General features: G+C 37.1%; 1 protein-coding gene across 1 annotated transcript in view; it reads right to left on the reverse strand.

Moving 5' to 3' along the window:
* Window positions 1-14,383, reverse strand: part of TAF1B (TATA-box binding protein associated factor, RNA polymerase I subunit B) — a 59,988-nt gene that overhangs the window by 8,107 nt on the left and 37,498 nt on the right. The window contains exons 9-10 of the mRNA XM_045009833.1: window positions 3,828-3,975; window positions 259-436 (exon numbers count right to left, since the gene is read on the reverse strand). Coding sequence (XP_044865768.1) covers window positions 259-436; window positions 3,828-3,975 — 326 coding nt within the window. The remainder of the gene's footprint in view (window positions 1-258; window positions 437-3,827; window positions 3,976-14,383) is intronic.

Here is a 14,383-nt window from a genome sequence, read left to right on the forward strand (position 1 = left end):
ATCAGATTTGGTTATCAATGTATGTGAACTGAGATGTGAACTATTGCTTACTTTTAAACTTAAATTATTAGTTAGCTAAAGATACAGTAGCATTAAATAATAGATCATGAGTTATAGCAAAAAACTGACATCACCTATTATTGAATCTGCTTTCCATTCTTTGGGCATGAGTTAGTGGCTTAAAAAAAAGTTTTAGTGCAACATGTTAGAAAATTTGGGCCCTTCTGACATGAAAGTTTGCTCATAAATCATACTTACCATTCATACTGATCATCTAGTAAAAATAGTAATTTGAGCACCACTATAATGATGGCTGCAGCAAGAACATCGTATTTTACTTTCCTTGCTGATTTATTCACAGGATCAAGTGTCAGAAAGTCTGTTTCTCCAACATTGATCTTTTTTACCACTCTGCAAGTCCAATTGTGCAATTCATCTAATTAAGAAAAAAAAGTAAAATATTGTTAAATAAGCTGTACAGACATGCCAAATATGCCAGTTTCTAACACCTTAAAAATACACAGATTTTTCAAAATACAACTTTTTACCATTATTAACTAAATTAACCCTCAGAACACTCCTGTGAGGTAGGCCAGTATGATTTAAAATATATACTATGAAATAGGGAAGAAAAATTACACTTTGAATAAAAGACTCGGACCCTTTGGATGGAATAATGATGTTGCTAGGCTACCCTGGTCATACCCTAATTATGGCAGATCTTAAATACGTATTGTACAACCTGTAACTTGCAGGATCAGGGTCTAACTTTACTACTTCAAGTAGTCCTGTAGCTTTAAATAGGACTACTCCCGGTAATAAAATTAAATGTGTGTGTAAGTGATTGCAGAAACAAGGCCTGAAGTGACACAGTTTAAAGTTTACAATGCTAATCTTAACTACTCTCTGTTTAAACCACAAAAGGAAATAAATTCAGAGACTTTAATATTATTCCAACACCAGTTGTACTGCATCTGAACAGTCCAATATTACTGTATACTTATTTTCACTGGTGCAAAATCCCCACATTTCTTACCTTTCCAGTTTAGCAAGAAACTCAGGAACTGATTACACCATCAGATTCCAAAAAGATTAGCAATATCTTGCTATATTCTGACTGCGTGCAACATTAGTTCAGCTATACTTTCGATTCCCACAGCAGCTATTGCTTGTAAGGAGTTAAATTAGTACAAGACCTGATCTTAATTTTCCAGTTGTCACCCTCATACATAACACTAAACACACAACAGAGAATATGCATCAAACCACTACAATCCCTGAAAATAAAATGTTACCAACAATAGCATCTCTTACACAAGAAAGTTTTAATATGTTTAAATAGTGAATAATAAAAGAAAAAATGACTTCTCATAATATCACCTTCGGACAGTGTGGAATTATCAATTCATTGTAGCCTAAATCACACAGTATATTCCCAGCCAGCTTTTTTTTTTTTTTTTAAGTTTTTTATTAAGGCAAAGTTACAATAAAACGTTAACATACTACAGCATACATTACTTATTCAGAATCAGATTAATATTCAAAGAACCTGGTTAAAGCTTCTGGATTCCATGTTGGAAAGCCCTTCCTCCTCTGAGAAAGCTAGAAATGGTAACCAAAATTTTAAATACCTATCCTCTTTTTGGTGATTCTCTTGATACAAAAGCTTTTCCATTACAAGGACAGTCCATATTTTACTATACCACAATTCCAAAGAAGGTATCCTATTTCCAGTAATGTGCAACCCAAAGTCTAGCTGTTAACAATAAAAATATATTTTGTCGTTTTGTTTAAAATGTAGATCCTTTCCTGGAGCAATAAGTAAGCAGATCAGGGGATCTCTAAAAAGCTGGTATTCTGTCATAGGATCAATGTCTTTAATAATTTTCTTCCAAAATAATCTAATTCCTGGACACAATCACATGTGCAAGTATTTTCCCCTTTCCCTGCATCCTCTCCAACAGAGCACTTTCCTAGTAACAAATACAGGATGGATCTTAATTGGAGTCAAATGCCACCTACACAGTAATTTATACGAATTTTCTTTATGAGCTACACAAATTGAAGATGAATATCCCCTTTCCCTTACAGAGAAACAGTCATCCAGATGAATTTCTTTGTCCAAATCCCTCTCCCATCCTGTTATTCCTTTTTCAGATAGTCACAAAAAAATTTATGTTAAGTTTTATTGTGGATTACATTTGTTGTTCTTTTGTAACTATTCTTCTTTTATAATAATTTTAAAAGGTATAATAATAATAATAATAATAGGAGATACCTATCTCCTAGAACTGGAAGGGACGGACCTTGAAAGGTCATTGAGTCCAACCCCCTGCCTTCACTAGCAGCACCATGTACTGATTTTTGCCCCAGATTCCTAAGTGGCCCCCTCAAGGATTGAACTCACAACCCTGGGTTTAGCAGGCCAATGCTCAAACCACTGAACTATCCCTCCCCCCTTTGTAGTAAGTCTGAAAACTGCAGACCTACAGATCATCCTCAATTCACTTAGCTGATATTTCAAGATTTCAAAGTAATGTGATGTTACATATAATGTAATGCTACACAGGCACAGAATGATTAAAAGATGGACTGTCCAGTCTGGAATTTTAGCCCTAAATGTGAGGTTTCTTCTTTTTACACATTCAAATATGACCTTAAATAAGAACTGCAAGTTCATACAGTGAGAAGGATTTTTGTATACTCATAAAATATCTGATAAGTATGAAAAAACAAATTACCATTTCTAAACTATTTGGTGAAAACAGCCATCTTGACTAACTGGAACATTTGAGATACCCGCAGAATGGAAGCCCAATATGTATAGCAATATATACTAGTTTCTATAGTCATTTGTTAGACAATCTTGAATGTTTACTATTTAAACAAAAAACATGGAATGTTTACACAGCACTAATTCTGATGTTAACTCAGAAATCAAGCAAGTCAGAAACTGGTTTATAGTCCCTGACACTGTGACCCCAGAGAACGAGAATCACAAGATACTTTTCATTTCAGTTTGTAAATACTGAGAAATCTCCAGCTGAGCTTCAGATAGTTGTATAGAGAAAAATGGGATTATTTCTTTTAATTTCTGTGATCAGATTTTATATATTTTAATATAACTTCAACTGAAAACTTACTGAAATTAGTTACAGCTTGCATAGAAAATAAGAGTCTCAAAAGCCACTTTTAAAAATGAATACTAGCTCTTCAAATGTATGTCAAAACATGTTTACATTGAGATTAAAACAACAGAAGCAATTGCAATATGAACTCCCTAAAAACAGAGTTTAAAGTGGAAATCATGAAGTGTCCCCTAACTACAGTGGCAATCAAGAACAACCTTATAAAAAATAATGTATACAATGAATATCAGCGCTCATGAAATTAAAATGAGTACCACACATAGGGCTTGAGCCTGCAAAGTGCTCTCCTCCAACCCAGCGAAGTACTTAAACACATGCTTAACTTTAAGAATGTGAACAGTCCTAAGGATGACTGGCAGGACTATTTACATGCTTAAAGTAAGCACATTGTTAAGCACTTTGCTGGGTCAGTCTCTGGGTGCTCAGAACCTTGCAGGATCAAGCCCATAATACTTCAATGTTCAGACAACTTATTAAATTACTTCTGTAGTAATTATCTTTGGGGTTCCATATCTAAACGTTAAGAAACTTAGAAGGAAGAGGGGAAGCACTGTCATAACAATATGATAAAGCTAGTATGTGACTAGTTCATCAGTTCCTTTGCTAGAGAGCCTTAGCAGATCTATAGAATGCAAAGATCAAGGTTTAATTAGATGGTAAGTTTTAGAGAGTATTTACCAGGTAAGTTGGCTTCCATCAGATATTTAATGCACAAGATGTTTGGATGAAGAAAGCAGCTATCAGTTATAGCTGGAAAACAAGGCAAATCTAAAAACGCTGAAAGTTCAGACATCTTGTTATGCACATCTTCATATACAGGCCAAGACTGAAAGACAAAATAGGTTTAAAGTTTCTTCTGTTTTTTTATTTTACTCCAGCATCTTTAGCTATCCTTTCTTAATTCAAATTCCACATTACTGTTATACAGAAACATTCATGCCCTTCCTTTAGCACCTCTACAAGCACTGGTATTATGCAGACTGCTCTTTGGAGCTGGAACTTTGTTCATGGCATGTGTTTGTGAGGCAGCAAGCCTATTTTTGGGTTCTCAAAAAAAAAAAAAACAACCCGTAAAGCACTGCAAATGGAGCATGAAACCTCAAAGGTAGACAGATAAATAACCAAATCTGTAGCTCTGTAACATAACTTCATACAAAAATCCCTTTCAAATTTCCATACTAATTAATAGAAATAATCTTGCAACTGTCTCCTTTCAAATCTATTAACTGCATGAAGAAAGATCTCCAAGCTTCCACTGTAACATTAATTCTAGATAAAAACATTACTTATGGTCAGACTCTGATATTTAGTCACAATGAGCTCAACAGGATTACCTGAGGAATAAAGAACATAAAGGGGAGCAGAATTTGACCTCATTTCTCAAGAGAAACAAGGTAGGTGAGGCAATATCCTTTATTGGACCAACTTTTGTTGGTGAGAGAGACAAGTGTTTGAGCTTACATAGAGCTCTTCTTCAGGTCTGGAAAACTTACTCAAGGTACAACAGATTGTTTAGTATAAGAAGTTCACATATAATTCAAGGGACCATTCAAGGTAAAGTGGCCCATTACCATCCCTCCAGTCACAGGGAGACAAGGAAGGAGATGGGGAGGGTCGTTAGTAAATTATAGATTTTTGTAATAAGCCATAAATCCAGTGTCTATTCAATGCATGATTTTTAGCATCTAGCAAAGTTATGAATTTAAGCTCCCAGGCTCATCTTTTGAAAGTGTGCAGGTTTCCTTGGGGGATGAGGACTGATAGGTCAGGTATTGAATGATCACTTTGCAAAAAGTGTTCACCCACAGATGGGGTATTTTTGTCTTTCATCATTTTGCTGTGTGAGTTCATTCAAAAGTGTGGCGATTATGGGTGTAGCCACACATAGTTGCTATTTGAGCATTTGGTGCACTGGATGAGATACACCACATGTTGCGATAGGCATATATCTTGAAAGGTGTGTTGCTCCACTATTACAGTGATGAAGTTTTGCATCTGTTGTTCTGGCAGGGTCTGGTGCCGCTTTGAGTTGACATGTCCTGGTCTGTGGGGACCTTGCTTCTGATGATGAGTATGGAGAGGTTGGGGTGAGGAGGGTGTTTGAAGGCCAGAAGAGGCGGTTCAGGAAAGATTTCTTTCAGGATGGGGGTCTTCATTGAGTATGGATTGTACTTGTTTGATAATACCCCATATGGGTGCCAGTGTGGGGTGACAGGTGACAACTGGAGATGGGCGATTGGAGAGGGCTTTATTTCTGTGTTGAAGCAGGTTTTCTCGGGTATTTGGGTGACCTGTTCCATGATGTGATCTACTTCTCTGATGGAGCATCCTTGTTTGGTGAAGGTGGTTTTGATTGTGTTACGGCGTATATCCTGGACTTCCTCCTCGGAGCATATTATCTGGATCTGAGTGTCTTGCTGTAGATAACAGATTTCTGTGTGTGTTTGGAATGGTTATGGTAGATACGGTGATCAATGGGTTTCTTGCATATATTTGTCTCTAGGGTTCCATTGTTGAAGCTGCTCATGGTGTCTAGGAAGTTAGTGCTGGTGTGGGAGTGTTTCAGAGAGAGTTTAATGGACAGGTGGTGGTTGATAAAGTTGTGGTGAAAATCTAGGAAGGAGCTGAAGAAGTCTGTCCAGTGGATGAAAATATCTTCGATGTATCTCAGATGTACCATTGGTTTCCTGGTGCATTTGCCCAGCAATTCTTCAAAGGTAGCCCACAAAGAGGTTGGCATTTTGGAGCGCCATCCTAGTACCCATGGTTGTTCAATATGTGTTTTGCTGAATGTAAAATTGTTAAGGGTGAGAATGAAATGGATGAATTTGGTGATGTGTCTGGCATGGATATCTGAGGATTGTCCATTGTCTTGTAAATATTAGAGGCAGGCAGCTAAGCCATCATTGGAGGGATGATCGTGTACAGAGAGGTGACCTCCATGGTAGCAAAGATGGTGTTCTGAGGAAGGTTGTTAATATTGTAAAGTTTGTGGAGAAAGTTAGTTGGAAGAAGCTGACCCTTTGTGTGATGAGTGGTTTGAGGATGGTTTCTATGAGTCCCAATATTCCTTCAGTAGGAATGCCGTGGCCAGATATTATTGGTTCCCTTGTTTGTGTATCTTGGGAAGCATATAGATGTTTGTGGAGGGTGAGCATGTAGAGTCTCTCAGAGTTGTTTGGGGAGGGATTTGATGAGATTCTTAAATTCCTGGGTAAATTGTTGTGTGAGGTCTTCTTTGAGTTCTTTATAGTAGGTGGACTGAATAGTGACACTGGATTTATGGCTTATTACAACAATCTATAACCCACTAAAAACCCCTCCCCTACCTGCAGCTGCTTCTCCTCCCCCTTTCTTTCCTCTGCTACTTAATGTTTCTGGCCCCATTTCAGCAAAGTAGTAAAGCATGTGCTTATGTCTATTCATATTTAGCAAAATATTTAAGCACATACATCACTATAGTGTCAATTTTAAGCACACGCTTAATTCAGTGCAGTGATGAAAAGTAATCTACTCACCTGTTAGACTTATCTTGAGAAAGAAGAAATACATGTGTTACCAGAATACTACAAAAATCAAGGATTACAGTCCCCTCCAATCATTCTAAGAAATAATTCATCAGCTTTACAACAGAATAATTGTTGAACTAAATTGAAACAGTCAGGATTTCAAGTTTGAAATTATATACATTCTTTGATATCCCACCGATTTTGAAATTTATGAATAAATTTCCTAATGCCCTGAAAGAGCATACTGCAAAATCCACAGATAATGCAAATAGATATAGCAAAAAATATATATATACTTAATTAGATATAGTGGAGATGGAACTTTCCCATGAGAATAAGAAATGCAAATACTGATCTGCCTAAATATCAATCAGGCCCCATGTTAAAGATTAAAAGTGAAGTACATAAGGAATTCATAGCAGCTTAAATGAATCATTTCTAAGTCACTAAACAAACATCACCACTGTTATTTAAGCATTCACAATACTTCACAAAAGATTATAGTTTTTGTTCAATTTTTTCAAACCAAATTCAAGGTTTAATTTTATGATAAGATGGTAAAGATCAGCTTTTTAAGTGATGTAAAATACTACTCCCTAAATAATAGTATTTCGTTTGTGGTGTTGTTTTTCACTGCAAATAGTTCAAAAGGATACTAACAACCTACAATACTACTGTCCGGGGTTCTCTGCTCAGTGTCCCCGTCAGGCTCCCTTCTTTTGACCCTCTGACCACACTCCTGTCCCTGTTCTTTTATTAGTTGTCCCCCAAAATCAGTTGGGTTCTGAGGTCCTGTAGATCCTCCCCTTAGGCTGGGGGGGATCCCTTAGCAGTGGGCGGGCGGAAGAAACCCAATAGGTACAATACTACTGTGTGACCTCTTTTTAGGATGTTTTTGAGTATAAATAGACAGGCGTGCTCTCCCCTGGGTTATGTGTTCACAATGTATGTCCCAATTCTGTTAAATCCAATACACTGGGAGGGGCACACTAATTCATGACAAGGCCTCCCCAACCAAACCCTTCTCATGATTCCTCCTTCCTCCTGTGGTTTAAACCCCAACAGCCTGTTTACATTTACTGTAACACTCAAGTGTTTTTCCTATTACAAAGGGATAGATAATTACAATGCTAGATTGAGTGACTTATGCATTGCCAAAAGTACATAGTAGTGATTCTGTTTTCTTCATGTCTGTAAATACCAAAGTTAAAGTTAAACAACACACACGATAATTTTCTATCCAGAACCTAGTTAGTTGAGGGTGACAATGGCTGTAGAGAGCCCTATCATTCAGAAAGCACTGAAACATCTTAATCACAACAAACATTTTACACAGTTTAATGTCAAAAGAGCTATTAGCTTTTGCAGTGAAGTCCCCATGTGAAAATTTTCACTCCTACTTCTGCAGAGTCTACCACACAAAGAATGTATTCATGTTACAGCAGTACGGGGGAAGGGGGGTATTTCATTCAGTTTATACAATACGTTCCCATATCTGGGTACACATACATTCACTGTAGACAAACTTATGGCAAACGTCAAACTGCCCTGCCTCAAAACTCATCACCTTCCACCCATCTACTTGTGTGTCCCTCCCCAGAAAATGCCTGATAGAACAAGTCATCCTGAAAGTCAACCAAGACAGGCTTCAATTAAACAACAAGGGAAGCATGTTTTGGAGTCACGGCCCTCTCAACTGAGAATGCCCTGACACCAGCACCTCATGATTAAATTCAGGGAAGGAGTGGTTGGAGATGTTAGATCATATGTCTCAGATTACCAAAGTATAATTTTTTTTGTTACCTAATCCCAAAGTTTCTCTTCACATTACATATCTTCAGCTGTGTTTGTGCTAAATATTTACAAGGGCTCCCCTATCCGTCTCTTTCTGGAATTATTGTGCTTTTGTTTACTGTTCCCAGTCCTTGGGAGTCCCCCAAACAGTTTGCAACTCTCAGCTACAAGTTCATGACAGCATTTTACAATTCCAAGGATCAAAGACAGAAGAACCATTATAATATGTATGACAACCAGCTAGTAGTCTTCTCATACTTTTGGCAAACTGGAGTTTCTTGAAGACGGATGTGGGAGATTCAGTGACTTGTCTGTATGTGGATGCAACTACTATTGGGCAGCTTTTTGGTCTTTGAAAGGTCCTTTATGTCTTGTCCCCACATATTATAAAACAAGATACTTTGAATCTAGAAGGTAATAAGGGAATTTGATAGTCTCATGAAGTATCTACTATACTTTTATCCCTCGCTGTTTAATTTAACTCACAAGGCAGACATTCTGTAGGAAAATTAGCACCTGGAATATGGTATCCAGAGTGCTACTTGTTGGATTGTTTCAGATAGCTAATTCTTTTATCATTCAGAGCTCTCTGGGATAATTTTTTTCCTGTAATAGAAGAGGAGGACAAACTAGTTTCCACAAAGTAGATGATCCAAATTGTTAATATGAATAATCAGGGCATAGAAACAGGTAATTGTTTTGGGTGAGCCCAGATTGCATCCTCTCATGCTTGTTATGACAGTATCAGAATGTTGCTGATCAACATGTAAAAAACTGAGAACCTATTGGCTAACTTTTCAGATGCATTTTCTGCCTGCTTCTGTTAGACTGAGGGTTTGCAAACTTTTTATTACATGGATCACATCTCAATAGAGAAAGCCAATGGACCATTTCTCCTCTCATTTGTGATCACATAGCATCCCTGTAGAGATTGTTTGCATGTATTTGTCTTCAACTTTAATGTGATAAGGATCTATCCTTCTTGAATTTGCTATGCAGTCTCCTTTGCTGTTGATTTAATTTCCTCTTCTTCTGTTTTATTCCTCTCTCCCTGTACAATTTTGAACTGCTTATTCCTTTTCCTTTTGACCATGCTTTGCTTCCACTTGGTTCCTTCATTCCTAGACATGCAGTCTAGATATCAGGATTTCTTCTTCCCATGCGCCTCTGGGCACATTGACTAGTTGCCTTGTTCTCTGCTTCTCTGAACATTCCCCTACTGATAGTGGTCAGCAGCTGCTAAAAGGGTCTCCTTTTTCCATCTCCTCTTTAGCAGTGGACCTGGTAGAGGCCAATCCTGCCTCCTATTTTCCAGCTACTTTTACATGTGTCCAGATGCCTCTTTGAAATGATGAGGTTCAATACTTGTGGGACTATCTGAAAAGACACTCACCTATCTGAAGCAGCCTATGACCAGCCTCCTCTCCCCAGACTACAGTTTGGAAAAATATGCTAGGCTGACAAGGACCACTGACTAGGATATTGATTACTCCAATATGAAGGCTTAGGAGAAGATCAAGCTATGATTTGGGGGGGCAGGGGGATTTTTAAAAAATTATAACTACCCCCAAAAGTTAGTGCAACACATATATTCTTTATAAAGACAAATATAAACACAAAACACCATAAGCTATTTATTGTAAAAGAGCTAGTAAATCAAGTTTGTAAACTAGAATAACCTGCATGTGTTTAATAATCTGAAATGTGGTGCAGTGAGGAGTCATAGCTGCTGGGTGATGCAGAAGTGCTAATATAGCCACTAGCTGATTTCATAACAGAGCTGACACTAGTTCCAATAACTGTGCCAGGTGTGAAATTTACAACCAAACTGATATTTGAAATGGAATGAGAATGAGCTGGTGACTCAGTACTTTGTATTAGATAGATGTCCTTGGCGAGACTGTCAGCTTAAAACTTCCTACATTAAAATAGAATTTCCTTATTTGCTTTGTGTTGCTCTCAGATCAGTCACTCTCACCCTTCTCTATCCATTTGTCAGCCTCTCAATTATCTGAACATTCTTCCATGCAGCCTACACTGTGGTTCTATCTCGAGATCATCCACAAGACCCTTTCTTTCCCCATTTTAAGTAAATCTTAAAAACCCACTTCTGCCAATGCTATCTATAGTGAGTTTTGTTGATTTGTATAGGACATTTTTCCTGTTCCCCTAAACTCTATCCACCTGCCAGACTGTGAGCTCATTGGGATCATCCCCCAAGGTTGACAAAACACATGTTCAGATCAAACAGATGAAACGTTTCTTCAAAGACATGTAGCGAAGTCAGGTACCCATATGGAAAAGGAAATCACCAAAATGCATTGACCAGAAGAACTTTTACAATATTTCCAGGTACTAAGGACTCTAAAATAGTTCTGGAATGTCATCAAAGCAATTAGCATATAAATGTATTCCTAACACCTTAGATTATTAAAAGTGAAAGATTTTAAAAATCAAGTTTACTTTCCACCAATAATACTTTTTATTTTTTTGCACCACATTCAACTTGGGCAGTGAAAATAGCATAGTTACTTCTGTTTTATAGTTCATTTCTAATATGGCATGCTTACATTTTCCACAACGAAAGACTTTACTAAAAAAAAAAAGTATTGGATCTGTAAGGAATGTTTAAGAAATACAGGGCAGTGATATAAGGGATGGACTAGATGACTGCATACATCTCTTCCAATCCTAATATCTATGAATCACATGTTGCTGCTGATGTAATAATGGAGGGGTGTGCCTGAGATTACTAAAGGTGAACAAATGGCAGGAAAGAATAAAGGGTGAAATTCTTACAACTCCATTTAAATAACTGTTCAATATTCCAAAGAAGAGAAAAAATGTATGAGGACTCTCCACTGAAAAGAAAAGAAAAGAAAAAGAAAAAAGATCAATGTCACATTTAAAATAAGTTTTACAGGATTCCACAGGAACAAAGCACTAGGATAATAGTAGCATTAGATTTGTCCACCTTGTAGAGTCTGGCATGAATGTTGTTGAGATGGTTTCCTTAACTCTCTAGGATATTAAAAATGCAGCCACGATCATCTTTATCAAACAATATGAAAAGCAACATTGGCACTCTGTCCATCTCCTATAATAACCGCACCTTTTAAACTCTCAGTTAAAGCTACCAGTGTTGCTTCAGAAGCCAAAACTTACTCCAGAGGGCTGTGCTGGGCATCAAAGGAATGTTTTTTATTCAGGAAAAGCTTTCATTTAAAAAGTTCAACACACAGAGAATGATCAGTGCATTTCTGTGAGCAAATCCTTGGTATGCTATGGAGAATGACTACCTAATGGTGCAATCATATCATATATCTATTTGAAGAATGTAGGCCTGGTTGCTGTCTTGTCCACGCAAGGGGAAAAAAACAAACAAACAGGGATCATAGGATGAATACTGAATACAGAAGAAGCCTGTTTTGCTAGATAGCCAAATAAATTCAATTTCTCCATTCTATCTGGAAGACTTTTCAATACAATACTGCTTGGGGATGCAAAACACTACTTTGGTTACTGGGTAATTTTGGATAAAAAAAGTTCTGGCTGAATGAGTTCTAATATATTATTAAATTGGCAAAGACACATGGTTGACTGTTGCTTTGCACATGCTCACAAGGCAAATCTGAGTGATAATGATCACTTATATTACAACACTTAAGCTTAATAAGTTTTAAAATGCTACCTAGTATTGTGCTGAATTGTCTAACAAGTATTAAAATTTAAAGCTTGCGAACAAGTTTTATTGAATTTCACAAATATTTCATTAGGTTTGTTTTCCTTCATTAAGCAATGCTTTAAGACAGGTAGAGACAAGCTAGAGTTTCTGTTACACAACAGAAGGCTCCCATGATAAACTGATTACAATAACCCTGTCAGAAGTGAACTTCCTCCTCAGCGCTTTTAAAAAAGCCTCACCCTTGCTTATTATCATTCTGAAGTTGTTTCAGAAGAGAAAGAAGGGCTATTGGCACCTGTTAATTGCATATCTGCAATACATTTAAAAAACAAGGGGTGGGAGGGGGGGAGAGGGGCAAAAAATCCCACCAAATAGAAGGGTTAAAATGTACTCCAAAAACAGTAGCAGGACTGAAGAGGGAACTGGTGTTTATCATTTGGAATGAAAAAAATGAAGGCAGCAGAGTTGATTTGCACAACTTATATGATTCTATTTATATTTTTTTACTAAACTCTAAAAAAATCAACAGAGCCTTAACTGGCTTCTGTGTCAATTCTAACATCTTTGGGGAAGGGGAATAGAAATAAGAATTTTATGAAATGACACTCAGAGGATTCTCACTGGCATACATCCAACCTCAGCAGCCAGAAAAATAAAAGAGGCAGCCCACTTGCTATCATTCTTAGAAACTACCACCAAGTAACCATCTCTGTTCTGTGCTTACTTTTTATGGTGTAAACCAATTTATTTGGTTCTAAAAACTGTACCTCCAAAAATAATTCTAAGTCTCTTATCCACTGCCCAATCAAGTTTGCTTCTTGTAAAACGTAAGCGCTTTAAAAGATGTAATATGTGCTTTAACCACGACGTAATCTCAATTGTGGCACTTCCACAATACACGTCACACTACCCTTCAAAGAAAAACAATGCATTCTTCAATAAAACATAATTTTACCATATTACCTTAAAAAGTGTGTATAGCATTTTAAATTTGGGCAAACTTGCCAAGCAAAGAAAAGGATTCCTGCTCCATCAAGTTTACAAACTAAAACTCTGATCCTGATTTCAACAGAGCTCTCCTTGGATGCAAGAATCTGCCTGCACTATGTGCATCCAACTATGCAATAGGGCCTAAAGACTCAGAAAGGGACTGATACATGGAAGTAGAGAATGATGTACAGTTGTCACTGGAGTGGGGAAAGTTTTGTGGAAATGAACAAACATTTCAACTTAATTCCCAGCAGAGCAGTCTAAAAGAGTTGGTTAAACAGATTTACCTACAGTCAGGAAGCTGCCTACAATAAAAATGCAAATGTACAATCCAACAAACCTGGGAGACTGGAATATTTTAAATGCTGGCAGTTTCCTGTAAGGGATGATGACAACTTGAATTATTTGAGATTGTCTAATTGCAATAGAGTGCCCTTAAACTATATGTCTTCAAATTACTTTTTCAAATTCATAAAAAGAAAAAAAAAAAGGAAGGAAGGGGGAGATTTTCAAAAATGCCAAAGAGATTTAGGAGTACAAGTCCCAATGGGAGGAGGTGATCATCCTCAGTTCCAATCCTGCCTCTGCCACTGACTCACTGTGTATCCTTCGGCAAGTCACTATCTGTCACAGTTTACCCACCGTACAATGATCATAATACTCCTCTCTTTTCACAGGAAAGATGTAAAGATAAATTCACTAATAACTGAGGCATGCTGATATTACAGTGATGAGTGCCAAAGAGGAGACCATGAGGAACTGAAGCATTCTGTAGTCAGTGCAGGGGTTGGATGGCATGCAGTAAATAAGACATAGACCCATACATTGGAATTATGAGGATAAAAATAAATAGCAAACAGCTGCTTCATTTTCCAAACACCATCCACGCTACGCACTAAAAATGGGTCCTGTATTAAAAACAGTATGTGATCATGTAATTAAAGACTGCACCATAATGCATGCACACAAGGAGACCAAATTAAGCTTATAAGGAAACCTCAATCCTGGCATTTCCTAATTTATAAGTGCTTACCTCTGCGAACAAACTAACTTCTAAATCTAGTTTTTTTGTATGCAAGTTACATCAGTTTAATTTATCCATGAATCAAAGCCCTGAATTTCTGTAAGAGCTGAACAAGACAATGCTCAGAAACCTGATTCAAACGGTCTGGAAATACACTGATAAATAATCTGTTTAATGTGAAAGTAGAATTGGAATATTGGAGAGAAATAAACTGAATAATTCATAAAATGTT

Source organism: Mauremys mutica, chromosome 3, assembly GCF_020497125.1.
Source record: "Mauremys mutica isolate MM-2020 ecotype Southern chromosome 3, ASM2049712v1, whole genome shotgun sequence".
Classification (NCBI taxonomy): domain Eukaryota; kingdom Metazoa; phylum Chordata; order Testudines; family Geoemydidae; genus Mauremys; species Mauremys mutica.